At 44.0% G+C, this 24973-nt stretch overlaps 1 protein-coding gene across 2 annotated transcripts in view; it reads right to left on the bottom strand.

Moving 5' to 3' along the window:
• The window catches only part of FLT1 (fms related receptor tyrosine kinase 1), a 79244-nt gene extending 58177 nt beyond the window's left edge, over window positions 1-21067 (bottom strand). For both annotated transcript variants that reach the window (XM_054164494.1, XM_054164493.1), the window contains exons 1-3: window positions 20844-21067; window positions 3754-3850; window positions 3198-3418 (exon numbers count right to left, since the gene is read on the bottom strand). In XM_054164494.1, the coding sequence (XP_054020469.1) occupies window positions 3198-3418; window positions 3754-3850; window positions 20844-20901 (376 nt within the window). In that variant the 5' untranslated portion in view covers window positions 20902-21067. The remainder of the gene's footprint in view (window positions 1-3197; window positions 3419-3753; window positions 3851-20843) is intronic.
• Between the last annotated feature and the right edge of the window lie 3906 nt (window positions 21068-24973).

Below are 24973 nucleotides of genomic sequence, written 5' to 3'. Positions count from 1 at the left end.
TTTTAAACCAACCTGCTTATAATCTGGTGTTTCATAAAGGTTTTTATTCCATAATTATCTCTTTTCAAGCAGAAAATTCCCCATGCCTTACTCCAGAGTAGACAGCGAATGTTCCTTACGAGCCTTTCCGATTTACTTCTAGGCTGCAGTTGCGTAACAAAACAAACTACCTCTTTTTTTTTGAGACTGGCAAAAAGGCTTTGCTCCACAGAGTTTTCCCAAGGCTCGTGGTGGAAGTCAGGCCATCAGTTTTCTTACAGCAAAGTCCAGGGCTCTTAAGAGAATTCATTTCCTTCACTTGATGTCTCAATTCCTGAGCTGTGTGTGGTCAAGAGTTGCTTCGGCACACACTGTGCACTCATTCCCCAGTGCAACTCAGTAGTGACCTCTCCAGCTGAAAGAAGGGTGGTGTCAGGACTAGCTCCCGCAGGAGAAGTCACCAGCCTGCCTGTTCTTGATCACCTAAACACGGGACTTCAACCATCCCTGAGCATGTGGGACTTCCTTATCTTGTGTCTTGTTTTTGTCTATAGAAGTTCATCTTCTGCCATAGCATATTGTCATTACTGAGCCAAAGTAGGTTTATCGGTGCTGGTTTTGCTGTGGTTTGCCTTTTCTTTTTTTCTTTTTTAAATGCAGTTCATATTCAGTATCACTTTAATTACGGAAATGAATAACAATTTTCAAACAATAAGTGATGACTTCCTGTACAAACAATATCAACTTTCCTGATTCGGATTCTGTGTTTGTAAATAGCAACGATTTGTTCTCCTCTGCAGCATGCTAAGACATGGGAAACAGGCACCTTGGTGATCCACATGGAGCTAATATGGGAAATGGACTGACACAATGTCCTGCCACAGGAAACAATACAAAACTAGGAGGGACCCAAATTTTACAAATGTTTATTTCCTAAGCACCCCAAAATTCCTTTAAAGTAAAATTCAGTTCAAGAAAGGCAATCTCCACAGAGGGCTTTGTTATTCCCACCTCACCCCCACTTGAGCCAGATAATTGAATTTCATGCAGGTTTACAGAAACTATTACTTATATTAAGAGATTCCTTAAGTATTTTCTTTCCAAATGCTACTATTATGCTGAGCAGAAGTGGTGAGATTTGGTACTTGGTGCCTTGTTTCTTTTTAACCTCCTCAACAATTCTTCTTGAAATTCTAAACTTTTGAAAGGTATATGATTACAACTTTCTCCATCTTAGGGCAGGGTGATACTTTCAATAGACATTAAAATAAGCAATTGCCATGAAGCTTCCCTCATTATCAGTATTTTAACCTAACACTCACTTGTACTTACTAGGACACAATCAAGACTGAAGTGTTAAGCAATTGGATTTCAATCAAAAGAACTGTCAAATCCAGAAAATTAAGATGCCAGAGATGTATAAGCTTGCTATGTGTTTCTCCCTTAAGCCTTTTACTAATTTTTGGTAAGTAAGGATTAGGTTACATTTCTCCTACTGCCTATCTTCAACCATTACATCAACATCTAATGACTCAACATCCCTGAAAAATCAGCAAAACTAAGACAACCAGGCAGTCTTCCTTAACTGATTCTTTGGGTGGGAGGGAAGGGGCTGTCCAAAAGCTGTTTCTCCAATTATATGTTTCTCTTCCGTCGCCATGTGAATTAGGCAAATAACCTTGGCTTACATAAACCTAATTGAGGATCTCTTTCAGATGCAAGCCAACTACTTTCAACTTTGGAAGCAGTGAAGGACTGGTTGTGTGTTCCACATGTAAAAATTGAAGATCCAGAAAAATTAACACTTAGAACAGGAAGGAGACCCAAAAAACCCCCATAAAGGGATCTCTTAATTATGTAAAGTGAGTTTAGCAGAGAAGTTTTCAGTTACAACCATCCTTGCTCTTCTCGTGTGGAGAGGATTGTGGCTAGATCTCAGATGGAGATGACATCCAAGGCAGCAGGTTCAAGAAGGTCCCATGATGAGTAATTTGCAAAAGTCATCCAGGAAAATTGTACGTTTTCCTAGATAGCAGGATATGTTGGTCACTAAATGAATAAGCTTACATTGCTTGTGCTTCCATGGATGCATCTGTAGTTAGGTATTCAGTGAATGATATAAAAATAGCTGGGTAAGAAAAACACTCTGTGGTATATTTCAGATGATGGAAAGCAGGAGGAACAGCATGAGTAATTCTATAATTCTCAATAAAGTAACGTGCAATAGTGGGGGGTGATATCTTGTTTTCTAACACTGTAGTGAGAGGTCCACTTCATTCTGCTTTTTCACAGCACCAAACACTCTTCATGTCACAAAATTAAAACAAAGGCTAATTCACTCTGATGTGAACTCATTAGAAGCAGCAGACACATCATTTGGAAAACTTCCAGTTGCACATTCGCTGTAATAGGGGCTTTCAGAGTCTGTGAATCCTGCTACCTTAAAATAACCTATGAATTTTATTCTGTAAAATCCAGAAAAACTAAACTATTAAATTAAATCCCTAAAGTGTTTATAATTTCTTCTTTTAGCATTGTGCCTATTGAATTCAGCTGATCTGAGAAGGGTCTGATTAATATCCTGGAAGAAAAGAAGATCAGAAAGCAATTTCTGTTATAGCCTAAGTGACCTAATTCCAGGATTTCCCATACAGTACAGGAGCCTTTTTGCTGAACACAATTCTGTGTTCCCTGTGATTCCACTTTTTCTAGATTTTTACAGTTTGTGTAATGTGGGCTACACAGCACACTTTTGAACCTGACAACATGCAAATAGCTATTTTCTACAGCATGAGATAGTGATGTGTACAGACACCTCTGGCATCCTCCAGCTGACTAGGAATCTGTAATCTTTTCCAGACAGGTTAATGCGGACATTGCATCAAGTACATAGTTCTCATCAGTCATCATCCTATTCTGTAAGATGTGATTTCTCCTATTTCACAGTCTACTTCCACATGGAGTTCTATTTACTCTAGCAGACCGGCTGGACTGGGTCTTCTTAATCTTTTTCCTAGTAGATAAACCACTAACACTGTATTTGCAAGCTCTAAGAAAGCAGATTTTATGCATCAGTTGGTAAATGATCCTGACATTTGGTAAGGCTGAAAATATTCAAAATTGTGTTTTTAACCACAGCTGAACTGCTCCATTCATCTGTTTTGCTGTACTGAAGTGCAAGTACCAGGAAGTGTTAAAAAAAAACCCTGTAGTCTTACCATTAATAAATACGTAGACTGTTGATTCCTTCTTCTTTTTTGCTGGGCTTGTTGGATATTTGCAGCTATAGTTTCCAGTGTCACTTGCTTGAGTTCTGCTCAAGGTCAGACTGCTGCAGGACTGCTTCCCATTCCTTCCACAGGCATATTTAATTACTTTCAGCCTTTTGCTATCCTTACTTAGTGTTTCAGGCAAAGACCATGAATGAACCATTTCCCCCCTGCAAATACAGATAAGGAAGCAGAAACAATTATGTTGGGCTGCAGTTACATAGCTCCAGTTCCCAAGCTTTCTTTTTTATTATATCAGGCTATTTCTGGGGTTGTCTTTTATCTTGTTTTCCAAAAACAACAACAGAAACAACAAAGAACCATTAAACAATTGCCATTGAAGTTCACTCCCCACCTTTCCCCACAACATAAGGCTTCATTTTTTTTCTAATTTCAGTTAAAAAAAAAAAAAGAGAGAGAAAAAAAAGAGAAAGGAAAAAAAAAAGGAAAGTGTCAGGTGCATGAACTCGCAGCCAAAGTATCAGAATCCAACTCAGCTGGTTACCTGCAGGTGAGATTTAAAGTCTGGCCTGCTTGAACAACGTGCTGTGTGCCATTTATACTCAGCTCAGGAACTTTTAATTTTGATCCTGAACTAGATCCTAGAAAAACAAAGGAAGAAACAAAACAAAACACATTAACAATGACAAATCATCCTGTTCCAAATCCACTCACATTTATGATGTTATACTGGAAGGGGAAAGATAATACAGAGTGTCCCCCTCACCACACATACACCCTGCCTTTGAGAAAATTCCTGCTGTCTTGACTCCAGACTCACACTCTTCCATGCAAATTACTCAGGAAAGAAAGTAGAAATGAAAGCTATGCAAGTTTCACTCAATGACTTTGCTCTCAAATTGTTCACTGAGCTTACCATGAAGAAAGTTCAGGACCTTGCAGCTACACAGCTAACCAAGGAAGCACTGCCGGCTGCATTTCCTTAGGAAACACCACCATGGCAGCCCTTTCAATGGCAAGGGCAAAAGTCAGCCACTTCCATGGCAAATGCCACGTATTGACCTCTAAGATACCGAACTCTCACTCTAACAACTTGCTGCAAAGCTGGAATTTCTCTGGAAGAAGTGAAAGAGGCTTAAGGCACTTCCTGACTAAAGGCCACAGGCTTCCTACCAATGAAGTGGTGTCAGAAGGTAACTGGAATGCTCAACAATAAATTCTGAACAGAAGGTCAAGGCATACAACAGACCAGATTTGCTGCTTATTGAGAAAGCAAGCATGCCAACACGGCCTCAGTCATGCCCAGACCATTCTGGTGTGAGTGAAATCCTGGGTGTCAGTATCACTTCAGGAGGCTTAGGACACTTGAAAACAGACAGTCAGGTTTATCACAAGCCATGTTAAAGGCAGTTTTGGGGATGTTCATGAAAAAGCCCCATGCTCAGAACACTGAAATGACACCAGACCTTCCCTCTCATCAAGACAGCAAGTTCTGGAGAGGCTTAATGTTTTATCTTTGCCCCATAATAAGCTATGGCCACAAAAGCTTTCATGGCAAGCAGACAGAAATGCATGCCTTAGGGAAGAAACAGTCCTTGATCCATTCCATTGCCCTCGCAATGACAGCAAAGTGTTCCAGAAGCTGGGAACATAACAAGAAAATATTTTGAAACAGTTAAGAGTTGAAAACCAGTTTAAGTCTAAATCTAGACCTGAGTGCAATATGTGAAGATTTCAGTGTTGTTAGAGTGGAGTTGAGAGTACTCCAAATCACTTTACTCCCAGAGAAAGTATTTCTTTGTCAACATACAAGAGAAACAGCATCCCATAAACAAGGGTAATGCAGATTTTCCACTAGAACTCAGTCAAGTACAGTTTCAGTTTTAAGTTTTATTAAGCCCCTCCAAGAGGTCCCTGACAGAGCCAAACACAAACAGCTGTATGCATCAAACATAGCAGAAACACATGAACCTTATTTGGATGCTATGAATCACCCACTGAAAAGTCTCCCTCTTTTGTCGAATATAGAAGGAACTTTCGGACACCAACTCCATCTGAGACTGGTGACTACATTTCAGCTGTCTAAATCCTCCAAAGTCAGTGGTTGGTCCAGATTCAGCAGCTTTTGTCCAGCAGCAGATGTAGTCTTAGATTAGAGGCTGTATATCAAAACTTTGTACTGAGATTCCTTCAGCCTGAAAAAGGCCTGCATTTCTGGAGAAAGAAGTGAAAAGTACAAGGATTTTGCACAAAAGGTAAAGAGGCAGTGCCTTCATCTGCTGGGTTTTGTGGCGGGTTGTCACTCAGCTGTGCTCCATTGGTCAGTAAGTATTTCCTACTCATTCCCTCTAACATCAGTGGAGACGAGGTTTAAAACACTTTACAGGACTACCTAGCACAATTAATGTTAAGAAGCAAATAGCTGATTAGCTCTGCAAAATTGTTTGCTAGAGGTCTTCAGAAACCTGTTCTCTTCCTTAGCTATACAGGAAATGTACACTGTAGGGGTCAACTAACTTTCCACTAACCTTTGGCATCTAAGTTAGCCACACTTCACATCTATCTGAATTGTTACTTTTAGCCACGTATATCTTATTTAAGCTGTGGCTCCATTAGTTTTCCTGCACATACTATCATCCATCCCTATTCAGGACATTTAAAGCCCACTTGAACAGGCTTTATGTAAGGGCATAACAAGTTTTCAGAATAAGGAGGTCCTCTAAACTGTACCACAGATATCACCAGAAATGTGAATGGTGGTCCTGTACGAATGGAGACACGCTCTGTGATTTGTCTAGACTTCTAACTAGAAATGAATATATTCTGCCAGCTGTTAAGAGAGAAGAAGAAAAGATGCAGCAAACCTTTGAAGAAGCAATTTGTCATGTGATGTATTGCAAACACACATTTTTCTCACCTACCATTTATGGATCTCAATTCTGAAATGCTGGGCCTCCCAAAGAGCACACTGTGCTTTTATGGGACAGCCTCCAATGGATCCTTGCAGTCTACGCGTCTACTCATTTGCCATCCTGAAACAACGGCCCTGAAGCTAAACACTTGAAAAAGATATTACAAGAGCTTAGACAGCTTCTTGAAGAGCTACCCAGTCACTTTGGTTGAGATGGTTTTTCAATGTACTCCAAATAAACAATGTGACAGTTTCACAAACCCACCACGTTCCTGCATTTCATTCATATTCCTCTTGTCATTCCAGAATTGGAGGCTCACTTGCCTTCCTAAGAAGGCAGCATTTATATCCAGCTTTATGAATCCTGATGCTTAATTCAGGGAGGAACTTGGCCTCAAGTTTCTTTGAGCTGCTCCTTATTTCAAGCTATAAAAAGCTGAAAGGACACAATGGTTTTTACAAACAGTTTAGTATGTATGTAAAAGGAAGATGCCAGAAATGGTCTGTAAGAGGATCCCATTGGGATCAAAGCTGAACTGCTAGAGTTGCAACACTCAACCCAGCTGCCAGAGAGCAACAAGTAGGTTGCTTCCAGTATAGAACTGATGGAAAGGTGGAAAATCCATGTGAGTGACAGGCACTGGGAGCAAGTCAGGAAAGAAGATCTGCAGTGTCTGGTTATACCTACAGTGCTGAGTGTTTTACTTTGCTCAGCACCGGCACCCTTCCCAAGAGCCAAAGCCAGACCTTCAGCACCCATGTTGAGACCAGCCCTGAGAATGTGGGCTGCTGCTGTTTTCAAAGTCTGCCAAAGGTGAAGGGCAAGAAAACATTATGAATATTAGTATTTTTTTTCTCTTGATAACCCTATGATGATAACAAGTAAAGACATCCATGTGAAGATCTCCAGATCTATCTTAAATTGAGTATACAAAACAAGACAGCCTGGAAGCCTGGATGTGAGATCTGCCTCACAGTTATTAAAATAAAATTAAAGAACAAAACAAAACAAAACACCACCCACAAAACCAGTACTCAGATTTTTTTCATTTCATCCTGCAGGCAAAAAAAGAAACCCAGATAGGCTGTATTTATATTCAAGCTTTTACCCTTCTACACATATTACTTTTATCTAAAAGACACCACAGTATTTGTAAATATTGTGGGTGGGATCTTAAGGAGTGCCCAGTGTTTGCCTAACTTTGCTCTCATTAATATAAGCCAGAGTTTCATCATGAATTTGAAGTACATTTTAGATACTTCACTCCAGTAGTTTATTTTACTATTATTCAAGGCCTAATATTGGTGTATTTGCCATGACATCAGATTTACATATATATATATTCATTTATTTAGGTTTTTACTGACAAAATGTTGAAGTAAAAGATCTTATTTTGAGCCAATATTGTTGCTGCTACAAGTGTGTGAGACAGTGTTTTTACCAGCAAGATGCTAAATCTTGAAGAAAAATAGCTTTATTTGGCATCCTATCCATTCATGGGTCATTAGCTTCCTTACACTCTTTAATGCTTCAAAACTGATGCTGAGCATGAATGCAATAGAGTTTGACATGCTCACCAGAAAAGAAAAAGGAAGAAGAATAGCAGGGAAATTCCTAGTGTCAATATTTAGAAGTGGATTATGCCTTCAGTGTACCTTCTCTGGTCATTTTACTTGACACTGTCTTTTCTGAAGGGTCATGGCTCAACAGGACACGCTCTCTTATCATTGTGCCTGTCACTAAGCGACCATCAGCAGCCAACCCTCACACTGACCTACATTGGGGGGGGTGCAACTTCTTTTCATGTGACGACAAGAGAACTAATTAATCCTGATAAATGAGGAATCTCATCCCATAGGGAAAGAGGTGGTTTGGTGGGGACATATTCTATTTGCTTTGGAAGGCTTATTAGATACATGTGAAAGTCAGTCAACAAGGTTGGTTAATTAATGAGCAACTTTAATTGCGATTGCAACAGTTAACCATTCTATCTAAGATAAGGGAAGGATAACTATTTCTTTTTAAGAAAGCAGAGGGTATAATCTGTAATCTGCAAGGCAACAAAAGAATAAACTTTCTTCAATTATTTTCTGCCTTGTGAAATGAATGAAGTAAGCAAAAACTTGATTATCTGTTAACCAAAACCACTGGTTACAAGTAACTGGCAGGGGGACACACAACCAAGGTAAATAAATGAGCATGTTTATATTTTTCCAGTATGATCTCTGAGTTTAGTTCTCACACATAATGAGTAACCATCTCAACTTATCTTAAAAGTATAGGTCTGCTGAACTCCAAATCTGGACCACATTCTGGATCCCTGTTATGATTTTTTCCAGCTTCTACTTTTACATTTCTTTTTACTCACTCTGAATTTCTGCTGCCTTTAACTACGGAAGGTAAACCCAACAGCTATCTTTATGGATTAGTTTAAAAAATAAAATACAGTAGTAGAAGTGTTTAGAAATTTCCCTGAAGTTAACAGGTTTGGTGCCTTTTTAATTCTAACATCTTTTTCATCATTTGAGGATAAGTGACTGTCTTCCAACCACTCCAGTTATCCTGAACATGTTGCCTAATCTTTTTTTTTCCACATGCACGCTGAAGAGGTTAAGGAGAATGAACAGTTTATCTTTGCAGCTTCAGTGTACACAAAGAATCTGACCTTTTGGGCTTAAATTGCCATCTGTGGACGATAAAATTATCTATCATTGTAAGTAACTGTTTCAGTCATTGTTAGATTTGCACATGTTTCAAGGCGTGTTAAACACAACTGACCCTTTGTGGGTTTTAACATTAAATTAATTTCCTCCTGATTCAAACGCATTCAGCAAAAATGCATTTTGTAGAGGACACTCATGCACTGGAAGGAGGGTGCATGTGGTTTCTTAATAGGGTCTTCACCTTTCTGTGCTCCTTAGAACATGGGTCATTCAGTCCAAATGCAGTCCAGGATTTTACTGTGGCCTGCGAGCACTTCCTCATGAGTCATCCCATTGAAGGGAATGGGAATATTCATGTATGCAATTAACAAGCAACAGCAGAACCCAGCAAAGCATGGTAGAACCTAGTGGTACCTTCAATGTGTCTCCAATGAAAATTACCTCATTCTGGTCTCCAGCACCACCGTAACCAGAACATGATCACCTGCTAATCTCATATGGGATATACAGCTTTACTCCATTCTGTAAGGTGTTGGAGAAAAAACCCACAACTTTTTTTTTTTCTCCTTTCTGTTCTAAGTGTGAATATCTAGCCTGGTCCTGACACAGGACTAGAGGAAGAAGGGACCCTGGATAATAAAGCTCTTTATTTCTGTGACTGCTGGTGGCTGGGAAGAACTGTTACTAGAGAAAGAATGCTGTCTCCACAGCATCTCATCTATGTTGCCTGAGTTTCTATGCTCAGTCACAGGCAAAGCAGGTGTCACTGTCTGGTCCCTGCAGCCAGAGGTAAAAGCACCATCTCCACTGCTCATAAGCCAATAAGCAATAGAAGTAGCCTATGGTGCTGAACTATGAAACACCCTGAAATTCAAAGCAAAATCTCCACATCTTTCAAATGCCATCTGGGTCTCCATACTAAAGCAAACCTCACAGTCCTTCATACATCTAATTTCACACCAATTCTCTGAAGCAAATCCAAACTTCACACCTAAATCCTGCAGAAAAACTAGGTCAGCTAATCTGTGAGACACCAAAGAGGTACACCTTTGTCTCAAGCTGATTGTGGCAACTGTCCGGATGAGCAAGTTCATGATCTGAAACACCAAAATGTAACCACTATTTCTGTCAATGCAGAGCTTTGAAGGGCAGTTAAGAACCACAGGGACTTGCAACAGTTAACAGACATAGGTCCTTGGACTGCAAGGTAGCTTTGTCCCTGTTTCCTGTCATCTTTTGTACAAAGACAGGTCCTGTGTGTTCTGGTACATAGCTTAAATAGCCGTAGCCAGCAAACAGAAATACACTCAGGGCAGAAAGAGCAGCTCTAGTTGTCTCACTCACTCCTCAACAAATCTATCATTCACACACACCTCTTTTGTCACTGGAATGTGTTCTTGTCTGCTTTCACAATCAAGAAAATTGTTGAAGTTGTTTGCTTACAAATTGCACATTGATGCATAAAGTAATCAGCCCATCATTTCGTCCCTTTCGGGTCCAGAAGGGACATTCTGATTATCAAGTCTGATGTTCCGCAACACGTGCCAAGTGATTTCTGAATCACAAATTTGTCAAGTTAATCTCAATTATCATTTAAGAATACAAAGTACTATTAGAACATAATAGCCAACCAAGAAAATGGACAGGTTACTCAATGGAGGAGAAGACTGGGCTGCTGTATCATAATAGTCTGAACAACTTGAGGTTTATCACAGTAGATCAGAAGAGTCCTGGGCAGAGAGAAATGCCTTGCCCCTGACTCCATGCCCTGCAACTAAAAATCAGTCAGCAGGGCAAATGTATCCATTTGCTACTGCCCAAGAAAAGCCTTCACAGGCACTGATAGATATGTGTGTCTTTTGAGCAAGCATGTCCATCCCATCTCAGCTCCAGATCTCAGAGCAAGTGCTAAGAGTTTATCTATGATTCTATGAAAAGGCACTCCACTAAAGAGTCTGATTAGTAGTCATGAGGTCTTGGGTGACAGGTTGGACTTGATGATCTTTGAGGTCTTTTCCAATCATATTGATTCTATGATCTGTACACATTTGCTGGCCCTAGATGTTTATAGAGATTAATATAAGATTTGATGCTACAGAGGCAAAGCAAAGCACCCAGTAGCTAAAAACAGAGGAAGTGCAATTCTGACAGCACTTCTTTACACCTCTGAGCAGCACACACAACCATGCCATGCAGTCAACAGCTGTACATGTAAACAAATACGTACTTCCCCGATAACTGCCAAATGTTTTGCTAGCTAAGTCAGGCTATGCTAACAGAACCCTGTGGTAAAGCTGTTTTATGAAATAGCAGGGGGGTTATCAGTTTAAAAATTTAGCTGTAGAGAAGTAACAAGATGAAATCAGAGTTGCTTATTTGAAACAAAGCTGGATCTAGTCACTACTGTTGATATTATTACCGTTTCCCATCATACCTGGGCAACCAAGTCCATGCTGTCCAGTGTGCTGTGCCCATGTAACACCTACTTGAAAGCATTTGCTTTACCAACTCTTCAGAAGACTGTGTTCTGTCTGCCCTGAAGTCACCAAGTAACTTGTGCATGAGCAGGGGCACTTTATGTAAGATCAATTAAAAAAATAAATTACATTGATCATTCTGAGAAAGAAAAAAAAATTAAATCCTTTTTCCTCATATATACCTCCAATTTTAATAACTCTAGAAACTTAGCACCTGAAAAGAGCACCTTTGTCACTATCTAGCCTGATGAAGGTGCTCATTTCATTAGCTACATATGGACTACAGAGAAGTAAACCCTGACATAATCACAATCTTTTTATTTCTCATTGAGCCTATGGTACTGAAAATGGGGATCCAAATGTGCAGTCTGATGTCTCCATGATGAACCCCTGTGAGAGCAACACTTTGGTAAACCTCAGCAGGGGGCAAAATGCATATACATATATATGGTGTGCACTGATAAAACCAAGAAAAATATCACAGCTGTGTCCAGCTTAGTCTGATCTTTACTCCAAAAGAGTGAACACAAATTAAAAAGCCAGTTCTGCTGAGGCTATTCTCAGCCAGAACTGGTTATAGCAGAGCTTAGCTGTAGTGATACTTCACATGGTGTCAGGGACTGAGTTGAACCTGCTGCTGTTATCTATACCATGCTGCAACATGCTAGCTTCAAAAAGTAAAAGTGCTAACTGGAGCAAAGTATTAAGGGGCTTGAAGGTCAGATCGCAACATGGGAGGCTTCCTGTTCCAGTTGCTGCTTCTGGGTTCCACCTTCTTGGGCAGGGGCTCTTTTCTGCAGGCATGGTGGAGGAAAGAGTAGGAGTTGGGTAGCTGCTGGTTTTGGTTTTCCGTTTTATGCTGGATTGTTCCCTGTGTGTTTCATTGTGCTTCTTGTTGAAACAGGCTAAGCTAAGGTAATCAGGCACTCATGTATTGTGTTATTAGATGATATCTTATGTTACATTAAACTCTTATCTCTTTATCTCAGCCCTGCATTTTGTGTGTCACTCCTCCCCTCACTTTTGTGTTGGGGGAGCAGGTGGTTGAGCCCTTGCACTAAACCGTTACACATGGCTCACATATCCTTCCATCTTGCTGTGCCTGTCCTGGCTCCCATGGGGAGACCCTGTTCAGGCCATTGCAGATGAAAAGTGGTTAAGATTCCTCTCCAAAAGTAATGCTGCATAATCAGCCACTGGCATTCACCCAGAAGTATGGTTTCACGCCTCAACAAATGATTAAGCCTGTGCTGCTTACAGGAGTGTAGGCAGCCCTACCCATATGACATCTGTGAGCCATCAGAGCTACTTTGTCACTTACTGACACATGTCAGCAACTGCTGCGCCTCTGCTTTAATTTCACCATAACAGACCCCAGCACATACTCATCTGTTCAATACTTTTTCAGAAAATGTATTGCATTAACTAGTATAGTAGCAAAGTATTGATACAGTGTAAAGACAAAACTAGTACAGAATCATGGAATGGTTTGGGCTCAAAGGGACTTTAAAGATCACCTACTCCCAAATCCCCTGCCATGGGCAAGGACACCTTCCACTAGACAAATTTGCTCAAAGCCCCATCCACCCTGGCCCTGAACACTTATGCACTCACAACTTCTCTGGGTAACCTGTTCCATTGTCTTACCACTCTCACAGTAAAGACTTTCTTCATAATATCTGCTCTAAAGCTACCCTTTTTCAGTTTGAAACCACTGCCCTTCATCCTATCACTACACTCCCTAATAAAGAGTCCCTCCTCATCTTTTTTGTAGACTCCCTTTAATCATCAAAAGGCCACTGTAAGGTCCTCCTGAAGCCTTTTCTTCTCCAGGCTGAAGAATCATAACTCTCTCAGTGTAGCTTCATAGGGGAGCCAGGTACCTTAAAAACAGTCACAAAAATAACTTAGAACTCCTGTACAGAGTAAGCATGTATATTTTCTTGCCCAAGTTTAATTTCTTAATATTTGCTACATATTCCCTGGCAGGACAAATTAAGCCATATAATAAGACTGAATGGGAAGACTATTTCACACATACAGGCAAACTGCCTACCTGCCAGTACCCTGCCAGATCAGTCAGCAGCACAGACTGTACTATTCATTAAGCTGTGCACACAGGAGTAAATTAGGAGCTATAGAAAAGAAAACCTAAAGCAAAGTTGCAAGATTCCCATTTTGCTGATGGCTGAGAGTTATTTCCAATGCTCCATCATGATGGCTGAACTGTGCTGTAACATTTCAAGATGAAATAGACAAAGTCAGGAACTGCCTTTCCATTCATTCTACTTAAACCCATAAAGCTGAGCTATCAGCAAAGGCCCTGGGTTCAGAACAAGAGAAGATAAGTAATGTGACACAACAGTTTAAACCAGAGAGAATGAGAAGAACCAGAATACTCTGGTTCTCTCTGTGCAGACCAGAGAATCTCAGAATTGTTAGGGTTGGAAGGGACCTCAAGGATCTAGTTCCAACCCCCCTGCCATGGGCAGGGACACCTCACACGAGATCAGGTTGCTCAGAGCCACATCCAGCCTGGCCTTAAAATCATCCAGGGATGGGGCTTCTACCACCTCCCTGGGCAACCTGTTCCAGTGTCTCATCACCTTCATCGGGAAGAACTTCCTGACATCCAATCTGAATCTACCTATTTCTACTTTTGTTCCATTCCCCGCTAGTCCTATTACTACTTGACACCCTATAAAGTCCCTCACCAGTTTTCTTGGAGGCCCCCTTAAGATACTGGAAAGCCACAGTAAGGTCTCCTCAGAGCCTTCTCTTCTCCAGACTGAACAGCCCCAATTCCCTCAGTCTGTCCTCATAGGAGAGGTGCTCCAGAAGTCTTCACAGAGGACAGAGTTGCAGTAGCTCAAGAGGTTAAACACATTCTGCACTTCAATGGCATCTAAACTACAAAGTCTGCAGTAGGTACACATGCAGGAAGCTCCAGGCAAGTTTGCCCGTGGCTCAGTTTACACTGGAAAATTATAAACATTGATACTTATAAAATAGATTAGGAAGAATGTTAATGGCAGCACTGCATGAAACAAAGAAAGGTGGGGGTTCACCCCAAATGCTGCCAGCACAACAGAAGAAAATTGTTTTTATTACACAATATAATGCAATTTAATCCCACTATGTTAGGGCAGTTTGCAGTAGTCAACACCTACATTTTGGCAGACACTAATTTTAGTTTCCTTGACCCTCAGTCCCACGGTTTCTCAGTAAATAATAGTGGATTCTAGATCATACTAGAAAAAAAATTTTCCTCTCTGGAGAATTTTATCAGATAACTGCTTCCTGCAAGTTTCCTTGAACCTCCCCTGAAGATCAGATGTTGGACATTGCCAGAGACATGAGTCGGAACTGAACAGAGCACTTGTCTGATCCAGTGTGGCAACTCTCATGCTTCTGTTAACAGTAGTCTACCATGATCTTGATGAAGATTTTTTCCACAGAGGAATGACAAGGGGAACAAAAGGAGCAAATTCCTTCACTCTGTGGCAGGAAAGAATCCCACAGGAAGGATGCTTAAGTGAACTATGTGAAATTGTGAAATTCCTCTCATGAAACGCCCTCACATTCATCCCTCACTACTCCCCACACACTAAGCAGGGGGTCTTGTTCCCAGAGCATGGGCTTCCCAAGGGAACTTCACAGAAGTGGACACATCTGCTCACAGGTCACTGGCTCATCCAGGGCCACTGTGCTGTGCCTATTCCACCCCTGCTTCTGGGTACAGCATGGAAATAATGTCACCACTTTGACACAGCATCTTCACCCCAGAGAAGTTGTAGAAACAGCTTTCTCCTAACCACTTTCCATCTCTTAACTGCTCTAACAGCAACGAGCATCTTGTTTCAAGGCCATAGCTCCAAAAGAAGGAATACAGCTCAAAAGGGGCTGTGTTAAGGAGTGTTTAGTGCCATGCGTCAGTGAATGTTGGAAGAGCAGCTCCACCATCCATGAAAGTCGTGCAAACAAAAGTCAGTGTCAGCCGTAACAGGTTGCCTGTTACATATGTTACAAGAGCGACAGCATTGTGGATATGGCCAAACTGATTTTGGTAAAGAAAATCAACTGGGAATTGATTGAAAACCAACAGAGATAGTAAAATCACATAATTGTGAATGTGACCACATCAACACAAGCCAAACAGAAGTCTGGGAAAGAGGAATAAATAAGTTAGCTGTTTTACAAGCATCTATAATGGTCTTGAATAATACAGATGTGTCACCAGCAAAATCATCCTCCTCTTCATCTTTAGGCTGGCACATTCCCACCCACTGTGCCACAGGGTGAAAAAAACAATACAAATACCAAACATGACTTAATATAGAAGAAACAGTCATCTACGCTCCCAGCCCAAGTTTCTCCACACATCTCAATGACTCAAGACGTAAGTTTCAGACAAAAGTACATCTGAAATGTATAGTTTCAAATCTCTTCCCCCACACTCCTGTTTCTCAGTTATCACTTTGCTTATTTCTAACACTAGCTCATTCTACCAGTCACAAAAGGCATGATATTGTGCCATGCTTGGCTTTACAGAGAGCGCTAATGCCTGTATTTTCACTTTTCAAACTGCTGCTTGCAGCATATCTTTTTCTTTTAACCACCAGGATTTAGACAGTGCTGAACTCCAGCTATTGGGAATGAAACTGTGTAGGCACCTCCCTGACGATCACTGGGCCAATTTCAGGATGAGCAGTTCCCACACAGTGGATTCAGAAATAAGACCATTCCTAGACAGAAATGCTTGAGAAACATTGTTCCTTGCAGAAACCTGTGTAGTTAGGATGCATCACAAGGGCAAACAGAGAAGAGTCTGGTGATGTCCATGGTGCTCAAATTAGACAGAGACATTTCCCCACATTCTTAAAATACTGATAGACTGGGGGAAAAAAAAAGACTGATGGAAGGAAGTGAAATCTAAAGATAAAGCACATCTGTGGAGGGAGCAGCTTCCTTCTTGAACGTCTTACACCAATAGGGCAGACTTACCTCTAAGAGGAGAGGTGACTGGGTATGTTACACCTCATGGCAAAGCTATTCTTGCAGCAGTCTGGCTTTCCATTCCCTCTGGGGCTGCAGCAGGAAGTTCCCACCCATGACTTGGGTGATTCAAAGGAACAGTTTTGCTGATAAAGCCTCACCACAGACCCACTGGACAGAGACTTCAGAAATGCCGAACCTTAACCCTCATCTGCTAGGCTTCCTCCTTTCCCAATCTCAGTTGGACATGGAAACTTGAAAGTTGATAAACAACATGCTTAAAGTTTCCAACCCACATTAAAGTGTAAGGAATCAGCAACTGTCCTGAAAATCTGGACAATGTCCTTTTGTACTATACACCCACACAGTGTGAAGGGCTACTGGTTCCAGTCTTTGAAGCATCTGACAAAAAATAGGCTCAGTTTGTTTATTATTGTTCATGTGGAAAGAAAACCCCAAAACAACAACAACAAAAGAACACTACCATCAAAAACATAAAATCCTTGAATGTCCTCAATGGCAAATTTTTAGGGTTTTGAGTGTATTGGGTGCTTCTGGATATGAAAATATTTACAGGGCACAGGCCAAGTCCTGACTGAGTCCAGCATGAACGGTAAATCTAGAAGCTGCTAGCCCAACCCAAAATAATTGCTCCAGAGTTACACCAACTATAAGAGAATGAAATAGCATTGTGTAGAGTTTAGGAGCAAAACACCTGTCTGGCAAACCATCAGTAAGTGCTGCAAGTGATTTTGAAGATTGATAATTAAACCACACGTATATATTTTGTTGAAAACTGTGATATGCAACTGGGTCTAACTCGTCTGGATTTTGTGACTGTAGTCTGGAATTTTAAAGAGTGCTCAGTTTCCATTAAGATACAGAAGAAGAAAACCCTGTTTTTCTGGACTCTATTAAGATCTCTAGCCTTAACTTCAAATGAGACCACTGTGCATCTGTACAGGTATTTCTGGGAGTACTCAAATCAGTACCTTAATGTATGATATTCCATCTGAATAACACTTTTAGAGAAGCCATGTAAGTTATTGCAAGAAATTAACTTCAGCACTGAATAGATTTGACTTGAAATTTCTTCCATCATTTTTTCCTATCTGACCATGAAGTTAAAAAGTCCAGCATTTCCTAGGGATTCTGATGATCTAGATCCAATTGGAATAACTGAGATTCATATAGCACTGTTCAGAGATAAGATTCTAACAGAACTGCTGAAGAGAGTCCAACAGAGGGCCACTGGGGGACTTGAGCATCTCCCCTGTGAAGAGAGGCAGAGCCCTGGAGCTATTTAGTCTTGAGAAGACTGAGAGGGCGATCTCACCAATGTGTATAAATATCCGAGGGGTGGGTGTCAAGTGGAGAGGGCCAAACTCTTTTTGGTGGTGCACAGTAACAAGACAAGAAACAATGGGTTCAAGCTTGAACATAGAAGATTTCATCTCAACGTGAGGAGAAACTTCTTTACAGTGAGGGTGACAGAGCACTGGAACAGGCTGCCCAGGGAGCCTGTTGTTGTAGAGTCTCTTCCTCTGGAGACTTTCAAAACCCACCTGGATGCATTCCTGTGCAGACCACCCCAAGTGATCCTGCTTTGGCAGGGGCGTTGGACCCTATGATCTCTTGAAGTCCCTTCTAACCTCTAATATACTGTGATACTGTGTGATACCTTCTGGCTGCTAATTGTGAGGGTTTGCTGCTTCTATGTGGAAAGCTAGAAATACAGCAAAATTATTATCTTACACTTCTGGAAATGTGGCTGCATAATCCTTGATTCAGACTGCAGAATCAAGTCTTTTCAGGGTTTAAACCCAGTCCTTCACATTCAAAAATGCTATTAATTAGAATTATTGTCATAAAAAGTCTGGGATTGGGAGACCAAATTTAATATGGCAACAGCATTTTCATATTGCACACATACAGTCTTTGGCATAAATGTATGTAATGCAATTTGTGGAATAAAGATGCAAACCAGACAAAAGTATTCTTTCCCACAATAGGCAAAATATGTATGTGTGTAGAAATGCAAGAGAGCTGGAGTGCCCAAAACCCACATGTCAAACAATCATTTCTTTACTCTCATTTTTCTAGTGGAGGCTCTTAAGCTTGTAGCTTGCATTCACCTTTGGGCCAATTTAAATTATTAAATAGAAATATATAAGCTAAAAGACCTCCATCAGTCACTTCCTTTTGAAACTCTCTCCAGTAGCTCCTGATCCAGTGACTATTTCTGCAGATCTCCTCTGGTCTGGAAGCTCAGCAGGCAGCCACAAAGGCTGAATTACAAGAGTGAACTGTAAGGTGGAGATGAAGTAAATTTCATCCAGAACAAATGAAACAGGAAGTGTTGGACAGCCTGAGTAAGGTAAGTAGACAGTGAAGGAGGGCAAAATGGGAAGCAAAGCATCGAGAGATGCACAGTACAGAATTTCACCAATAACTTCAAAACTCTCCAAGCAAATGCAGCTGTGGAAAGTTTTACCACTGACCCAGAGAAAGCATGATCAATCTACCAGGGAAGTCCAAATCAAGCTGTGCAAGCATGATTTTCTTTCAAAACAGAACCCACCAAAGCAAACAACCAAACAAACAAAAAGAAAATGTAGAAAAATACAAGAGCTTGAAAAAAGTCTAAATTCTGATTTGGAGCATAATCTCTCCATTTAAGGGGGAAATATGAATTCCCATGCGAACTACGAAGAGCACCTTTCTGGTGCCTGCTGCACCTGACTCAGCCTCAGCATGTACATACCCATCACTTAGAGCACCAGATTTTCCCCTAAACAAGCCAAATTTTTCACATTGTAATTGGTCTTGAGTGCTTATGTCCCCAACAGTCCCTGGAACCGGAAGGTGAACCAGGGTCTCTAACAGCCCCTGGCTCAGAGAGTCCACCTTCTCCCTAGGCAGTGTCTTTGCCATGATTTGCACAATGGGAAATCTTCCCGACAGGAAAGAGGAAGCCAGTCCCCCAGCATGGCTTGTCACTGCAGGAGCCCATGTGGGAGCGGGACTCCGAAGTTCAAGCTCAAGCTGTGAAGGAAGCCTGGCAAGGATTTGAATCTCCATTTCCTGTATCCAGGGTGGGTGTTCCATGCTTATGCCTATTTCATCCTGGGCATAAGAACCTCCTTGGCAGAGGCAAATAATGTGGGGAAATTAGCACCTTCCTGGGGAAAAGAAAGGAAAACAAAGAATACATAGGTATCCATATCAAAACTGATGAATCAGCACTTCCCGAGCGGGAAAACGTCTCGTCGGAGCGTCCTCGACAGCTCTACTCCCGGGCAGCCTTGCGACGCGGCTGCCTCCGGTCAATACCAGAAGCAGCACCAGGGAGACGGCTTCCGCAGGCACCGCCTGGCACCGCGCCGGAACCGCTCCGGCAGGCTCACGGGTGCGGAGCAGACCGAGCCCCTGCCCACTTGCACAAGGGAGCGTGGCGGGTCGGACAACCGCATCGCTAATCCCCGAAACGCCGCGCTGCCCGTCCACCGGCCTCGACACCTGTCCGAGGGGAGCTCGAGTTTTTCCTTCCCCACCCGAGGCTTGCTCTCGCTCCCAACCGGCTGCCAGCCCCGGCGATGCTGCGCCCTGTCTCCGCGGAAGCTGTCAGCGGCCGCGCCCCGGGACGCCGCACGCAGAAGGCCTGCAGGTCTGCTGATCCGCTTCGCAGGGCAGCCCCATGGGCCGGCGGTGCGATGAGCCCACCTGGGACTGGCCCTTCCCGGTCCTCGCGCACCCCAGGCCACCCGGGTGACCAGCAACGCAACGCTAGGACGAGCTCCAGAACCACGGCGCTCCGGCGCAGCGGGGACGGATCATCTTTCGAAGCAAAATTAAAACTCAATTGAGAAACGCAAATCTGCACCGATCCACCCCAGCACCCGCAGCACTGCGGGATGCAGGCGCCAGAGAGCAGCTTCATCCCACTGTCCAGAGAGACAGACGCCGGGTACTCATGAGGCCACCCCACGCCGGCAGCCCCGACTGATGCTCCGCCGTCCTGTCCGGGCTGGATGCAACAAGACTAGGACATTTGTGAAGGAAACAGGCACCTTTTTTTCTCTTCACAGGCAGAACTGGGAGAGGCTGATACTCGGGAAAAAAGCGGGGAGGAAAGAAGCCCGCCCTGCGGCCAAGACATGCTTTCTTTCCGTGATGCACCGATTAGGACATCTCCCGGAACAGCTGTCCCCCGTGCCGGGGAGAGCTTCGCCTCCCTACCGCTCCCGCCTCCTTGCCTACAGGGGGTGAGCCACCAGCGGCTCCGCACCGCCAGCACCCCCGAGACGCTGCTCCCGGCGCACATCGCCGGGCAACCGGAGGCTAACGACCCCTCGGAATGAGGTGTTTCACTGCTCTCTGCAAATCGGGAATCCGGTCCTCCGGTCCTGCCCAGGGCAGGGGGGGCGGAGGGGAGGCAGGTGCCCGCCGGCTCCAGCCAACAAGTGGAGTGCGGCGGGGCCGGTCAGGAGCACGGGAGACGCCGTCGAGGATGCACATTGCTGAGGGCACATCACGGGGGCGCGGAGCGGGGTCTGAATGGGGCAGCGACTCGCGGCGGACCCTTACCTGCGAGCAGGAGGGCGGCTCCCAGCAGCACGGTCCCTGAGAGCAGCTGGAGGGGCATCGTCCTGCCCGCGGGAGCGCAGGGCTCTTCCTTTGCCGACGGCAGCGAGGCAAAAGCACTGGCTGGGCTCCGAAAGGCTCTCTTCGGTCCCGGTCTTTTTCCGCGGTAGTGGAGATAACGGCGCCGCGCGGCACGGGATCCGCATCCAGCAGCCCCCGAGCCCTCCCCACCCGCCCCGGCCCGCGGAAAGGGAGTGTCCGCTACAAGCCGCCCTGCAAGCTTCACCTCCTGCGGACATCAATTAACAGCCAGCCGCAGCCCCGCTGATTTATAACTTCTCCACCCCTCACCGCGCACCCCCTCCGCCCCCCCCGGCCCACATCCTCTGCTGGGAGCACGCCCTCCCCGGGACGTGTCCCCCGCCCGCCGCCGGACACAGGGTTGCTCTCCTGCGGCTTTGCCGGCCCCCGCCGCCCCGCGGAGCCTGCCTGCGCCCTGCAGCCAGAGCCCAGTTCTGGGGAACTTCCAGCCGCCGGGGCCGCAGCGCTACTGGGGCGGGGAGCCGGACTCGCCGCCCTCATGCCGCTGGGCTCCTCCAGGGAAGTCGCGATTCTCGGACCAAACGCTGAGCCTTGCGAGTCCCTATCCCGCAGAGCCCTTCTCTTGCTCTGCAAGAAGGCCCCGGCAGCGCCGCGTCCTGGCTCCTAGGTCGGGTCAGGCCGGTGCTGTACAGCCTTTCTCCGGCTGCCGAGCACGGTGCGAGGAGCACCTCAAAGCACTGCCCGTGCCCCGAGGAGAGCGGGAGCAATGGGGCAGCCTGCCTACAGCGGGACCTAGCCCTGACCAGCATGGGTCTGAGAGGTCGGGAAGGGGCAGCACTGGCTAAGGATGCTCCAGGAGTCTTCCCTGCCAGTGCTGCTGCTGGCCTTCACTTGGCCCTGTGACATGCAGGACTACCCTAAAAATATATTTATCCTTCCTATGAACTTACCTCATGTTTTCCATATGTGTTTTATTTTATGAAAGACCAGCAGAGAGCCCGTGACAGCAAAATTCAAGTCCTGTTTTCACTTTTTCCCCACCAACAGAGAAAGACTGCTGGGTGAGTCAGGTTTTTGCTTTCGACCTCGTATAGCCCTTCCAGTTGCAAGAGTGTCTGCATGGGGCAGGTGAATGTGATCACCCCCACTTTACAGAAAAGGGAGTGGAGGCACACAAAGAGGTTGGGTGGCTAGTCCGAGGTCATAGGAAGCTGGTGACAAGAGACAGAAATAGAACTCAGATCTGTCATGTCCCACCAAACCATCCTGTGCAAGAAGAGAGATGACAAGTTGGTGTTGTTTTTAAATTGAGAACTGTTTAGCTTTCAAGTTTAAAGTCTGTGATAATATTTCCTGTATGCTTCCAGCTGACTCTTTTTCATAAGTGACACCCTAAGCTAAGAATTTAAGCCTGCATTTTCCAGTCTTCCTGCTCCTAGCTGAGTCCTTGGAAATAAAATAGTTATGGACACCTTCTTCCTCATCTGCTCACACCATGGGGCAAAGAACCCAGAAGTTTCTTTCCTGAAGAGAATGACTCATAAGAAATCACCTCCTTTAGTGGAGAGGATAGCAGCTGGGAAAACAGTTGGCCAGTGAGGACAGAGCAACCAGAACTAGGCCACTGGCCATCCTGACAGTTCAGACCCCCTAGGAAGGAGCAGGGGCTCCCTGTGGAAGGAACTAAGAGGACTGTATGTCCCTGCCTTTGACCTACCCAGTGCTGAGTATGTGCTGAGTCTAAGATGATGCAGATCCCATCACAAGTTCAGCTGCCATGCCACACCAGTTCTTCCCCACTTTCTTCACACCTCCTACATCACAGCTGCATTCAGTCGTGGCCTTCCAAAGGCCACAGAGCTTTGGCAAGACACATCTCCTTCCTTCTCCAACAGATGTCATCACCCAAGGAACTGAGGACCAAGGGGGGCAAAACTGAAATCTGTTCCTAATCCCTCATCTTCATATGTTAAAGCCAGGGAGAGATGTGGAGCCTGCATGAAAACTGAAAAAACCTCAGTAGTAAGATATGGGGAAGAAAGAGGCAGCAGACATCCCTATAAAGCAGCATGGGACAGTGAGAAGCCTGTATGTGGGTGGAACAGGATGAAAGGCACCTCTAAACACATAGGCCGAAAGCAACTTGACCGATGGACAGTGTGTTTGTGAAGGGGAGGGCTGGGGAGAACCTATTTGTTCTTATTTATTGCGTGGCAACCCTTAGTAGGGTGAAAACTTATTTTGGAGTTTAAGGTGCTGTGGCCAAACACTTTAAGGAACTCGTCAGAGACCTGTTCCAAGCAAATGTCCATTCTGTGGGCAATATAATCTCTTCATACCAGAATCTCGGGCCTTGGTTGATAAGTAGTGGGTGGCATATAGTAGGACAATTTTTATCCTTGGAATAAAGGATACATAACTGTTGTTGAGTTCCCTTCATCTCTGAAATATAGGAAATTTATTTTTCCTAGCATTTGTTACGAAAACTGTTACTAAATGTTAGAAAGGAAATTAGCCAAATTTAGCAGCTGAGAGTAAGGCCTCTTTGAAACATATCCGGCAAACATCCTTGCTGCAAGGCAGCTCATCTGCTCTATCTCAGCACTACAGAAACTGCAAAACAAGAGCGGAGAAACAATCTTTACAGTAGACAATGTCTCTTTTTAGTGTTCACTTGCAGCACAGCAGTACCTTGTGTTGTTGAATTTTACCCTGATCTGGAGGAAGATGGCATCTACCAAGCCTTTTGCTTGAGCAACCCACATATCATGACATCGCGCTGTCAGGCAGCAGGAGTACCCAATTTCCAATATGCATCCCTTACCCCTCCCTGGCCAACACTCATTGGAACAACACAGAAAATGGGCAACAGGAAATTTGACTGAAAGATGAGTAATCATAGCATTCAGCTTCTGAATCTGCCATGAGCAGCACACTACCATGCTGCAAAGAAACACAGACACCACCATGAGCACATAGGACCTTTCACAGCTGTATACTTAACCAGGGCATTACCTCTTGTCTGCTCTCTACCAGTCTTTATGACTCTTGCATGTCTGGCTTCAAGAGTTAGGTGGAGTAGAAACTCCTCTCAACCCGGATATGACTTAGTCAAGTCACTGGGATACATCCTGAGGTTGTGGATTCTACCCCCCGTTGGAATTAGGACACTTGGAGCATCCTGTGTAAAGGCTTTAGCCAAGTCTCCTGGGAGGAATCACTCAAATAGTTCCCGTGGATCTGACAAAAATACAGATCCTGGAAAACCCCACTCATACCAGCAGCTGATACCCTCTCAGCCTGATTTGACTCCTTCCAATCATGAAAGCAATGTATTTATTTTTTTGCACCAGTGCTCAAAATATTTCATTGTGGCACTGGTTCCGATGATCAGAGCATTACACAAAAGACAACAAGCAGCACCTGCACAGCAGGTGCTTGCCCATAGAAGAAGATTGCATGGGCCAGAGTTACAGCTGAGGGACCTCATGATATCTGCTGATCCTGTTACTCATAGCAGAGAGATAGACACCTCACAGGAACAGTCTAGACTGCCTTTCGGATGGTCCCAAGCTCCAGCTGTTGGGAGAGAAGATGCCAAAGCAGAGCAGATTTGATCTCCCTCTGCAGGTCTTCTGTGGAATCTGCATCTGCCAACTGACTTCCTTTAAGAGGGCTGGGTGCTCCCAGGACCAAAAACTTGAACTGATCATCCAAAAACATTACAATTTTTTTTGATAGCCAGCAGAAAAGGCTCCGATGCTTTCTTTCCACCAGTGGAAGCCTCCTCCATCCATAGGGAACCTTGTCAGCTGAACTGGCACAACCACATCTAGGACTCACAAATGTTTCTGAGGCTCAGTGTAAAACAATTTGGTCAAATAACTCAAGATGTAACTTGCCTGCTTTCTATGGAGGGTCACTTATGACCTGGGTAATTTCACTGATACAGATTACAATACACTCACACAATTGGAGACCCAGTGAACTGTGACCATCACAAGAATATTGGAGCTTTTGATACTGATCCAGCTACTGGAAAGACTGTAACTTGGATAAATATCCTAGGGTGACATGGTCTGGATCTCTCT

The sequence above is a fragment of the Dryobates pubescens genome, chromosome 10, assembly GCF_014839835.1.
Source record: "Dryobates pubescens isolate bDryPub1 chromosome 10, bDryPub1.pri, whole genome shotgun sequence".
Taxonomy (NCBI): Eukaryota; Metazoa; Chordata; class Aves; order Piciformes; family Picidae; genus Dryobates; species Dryobates pubescens.
This window is presented reverse-complemented; position numbering and strand designations above follow the sequence as displayed.